At 40.4% G+C, this 2,778-nt stretch overlaps 1 protein-coding gene across 1 annotated transcript in view; it reads left to right on the forward strand.

The window, feature by feature from the left end:
• The window catches only part of csk (c-src tyrosine kinase), a 48,931-nt gene that overhangs the window by 18,922 nt on the left and 27,231 nt on the right, over nt 1–2,778 (forward strand). Inside the window, exons 2-4 of the mRNA XM_015393501.1 lie at nt 1,796–1,894; nt 1,982–2,095; nt 2,190–2,302. Of these exons, the coding sequence (XP_015248987.1) occupies nt 1,880–1,894; nt 1,982–2,095; nt 2,190–2,302 (242 nt within the window). The 5' untranslated portion in view covers nt 1,796–1,879. The remainder of the gene's footprint in view (nt 1–1,795; nt 1,895–1,981; nt 2,096–2,189; nt 2,303–2,778) is intronic.

Consider the following 2,778-nt stretch of genomic DNA (forward strand, 5'->3'; position numbering starts at 1 on the left):
GCAATTGTAATGTTGCAACTTTACTCTCGTAACTTTATGACTTTGTTCTCGTTGTGACTTTATTCTTTTATCGTGCGACTTTTTATCGTACTTTCGTGACTTTATTCTAGTTGCGACTTTATTTTCGTAATGTTGCGACCTTTTTTCTCACTTTTTTGACTTTATTCTCATTGAAATTGTAATGTTGCAACTTTACTCTCGTAACTTTATGACTTTGTTCTCGTTGCGAGTTTATTCTTGTAATGTTGTGACTTTTTATTGTACTTTTATGACTTTATTCTCCTAATATTACAAGTTATTATTATTCTGAAATTAAAAACAAAGAAATTCTCCAGCCTGGCCCTAATACTCCATCGTACTGTCAGCAACTTAACGCCTTTGCCATGCTGAGGTGAATGAATCATCAACGCAGACAGAGCTTAAGCAATGGAACACAACAACAAGTTATAGATCTGTTCTCTTAATTGTCTATAGGCTTTAACAGAAGTCTATGTATATGATGTATATAAGTGGTGAAAATAGTGTCTCAAAGTTTCAGTGCCTTAGGGTTTTTAAATATGTTACTGCTACTAAACTATCATTGGTTTTTATGAAAGTAAAGCCTTATATGTCATAAAGACGCAAGGCAGATGAGCAATAACAGGAAAGAGGTTTAAAAAGGGGAGAAAATAAAGTGTTTAAACTGACACACCGTTGCGCTTTGCCATGGCATGGGAAAGCAGAATGCATTATCCAACTGTTGCAAATGAAATGAATGCTTCTGCATTCAAAGCAGCTTGTTGACAGAGTTTCTAATAGAAGAGGCAGAATAAGCAGGGTACACAGCAGGAAATGCATCCAGATCCTCAAAAAGACAGCTGCAGTTTTGCATCAGAGGTCAACATCCACCACAAGGAAACTGTGGTGAGAGACGGCCCTCTCTGGGACTCATGAGGGTTACTTTTTGTATGAGCACAAGGCTGTTGTTTCATTGACACATTTACAAGAAAAAAGCTTTTGCTATTACTGTGCATTCTCCCAGTAGGAGGTTTATGTTTCATAAGAAGGAAGAGCATGGTAAGGAGGGGAACTTTGTGATGTTTCTTACTGGTTACTAAGCAGCCAGCCCCAATATTAGGGTATTCTAAACTCTGGGATATCATGCAGGAAGTTGACCTCACAGAAAGGGACACGCCGGAGGATGTGACCTCATGTAAAGTGATGGTTTAACAGGGCCTTTATTTTCCCTTTGCTCCAGCTATTGATCTCCTCCACCTCCTTGTGGGAACTGAAAGACGTAAAGAGGAAGCGTGGCGCTGAGAGAGGGTGAGGCGAGGGATGTATTCCACATAGCTATGACACCTCTAGCATTTATGATTGAGGCTTTGCTTCAGACAAGTCCATCGACTACCCATTAGTTTACATTCCTGAGCAAAATTCAAGTTTTCTTCCTTTTTTAAATCATTAGAATCAAATTGTGGATGTTTCTAGTCTCTCTGGGGTCATGGAAGCTGCTCTATATTTACACATCCTACGTCATGGAAACTTGGGTACTAGTTGTGAAAGTGTGATGTGAAAAAAAGGCCTATTAGTTCTGCTTTTCATATGAGCGGGTTATTTTTATCACCATTGTCTGGCCTCTATTTACAGCACATTCAAATGATAACTTGAGGGGGCTTTGAATTACCACACTCATTTGCACTGACAAAAAAAAAAAAAAAAGCCACAAATTTAATATGTTTCTGGAATTTGCCTTTTGGTCTGTAGATTGAATAATTAGAGCCGACGTTGTTCCCTTTTCTGTTTTTCTTGGCAGCTACTTTAATGTGTGCGAGTGTTTGCCAGCTCTGATGGTAGCAGCGAGAACGCGTCACCTGTGAGAGGATCCAAGCGCCTCACCATGACAGAGGTCCAGGTAAGGACGGCCTCTTGACACCAAGCTCTGGTCTTTGTCAAAAATCAGCTGGTATTTCTAACAGACTGTCCACCCCTAATGTTGCAGAGTCCGTGGCCACAGGGCACAGAGTGTGTGGCAAGGTACAACTTCAAAGGCACGTCGGAGCAGGATCTGCCCTTTAACAAAGGAGACGTTTTGACTATCATCATTGTCACAAAAGTAAAGCTATGATCCTGTGGAGGTTAACTGTCACAGCAAAACATTCATCGCATGAATGATGTTCTCCAATGCTGATGTTTTGTGTTTTTTTTAGGATCCCAACTGGTACCATGCTAAAAACGCTGCTGGCCAAGAGGGAACAATCCCGGCTAACTATGTGCAGAAAAGAGAAGGTGTGAAATCTGGAGGCAAACTGAGTTTAATGCCGTAAGTAAACGCATCATTTAGCATCTTAAAGTCGAAGGGAAGCGGCTTTTCCAACCGTTGCAGTTCTGAATTCCTCACACAAGCATGCTTAGTGTAAGGGATTGTATTTGAGTCAATGAGTCTATGCAATCAACTGGTTTTCCTTAGATAGAAAACTTATTAATTAATTTGACTGGATGATCTGGTTGAACTGTAAAGTGCCTTGAGATGACATGTGTTGTGAATTTGGCGCTATATAAATAAACTGAATTGAATTGAATTGAGTGGTGCCCGACTTTACATGACTGAATTAAGTCAATGTAATTGGTCGATTATCAAGGAGGCGGGATTGTTGTGGCGGAAGGTTCGCAGGCAAGTTTGGTTTTGGCCGGTTTGTCGGAAGCATCTTGCTAACCAGTTATTAACTTAGTGCTAGCAGGTTCCCAATGGGAAATTCCATTGGGACCAAGTAGCACTAAATTGGTGACTTAGAAACG

Source organism: Cyprinodon variegatus, unplaced genomic scaffold (assembly GCF_000732505.1).
Source record: "Cyprinodon variegatus isolate N-32 unplaced genomic scaffold, C_variegatus-1.0 Scaffold645, whole genome shotgun sequence".
Taxonomy (NCBI): domain Eukaryota; kingdom Metazoa; phylum Chordata; class Actinopteri; order Cyprinodontiformes; family Cyprinodontidae; genus Cyprinodon; species Cyprinodon variegatus.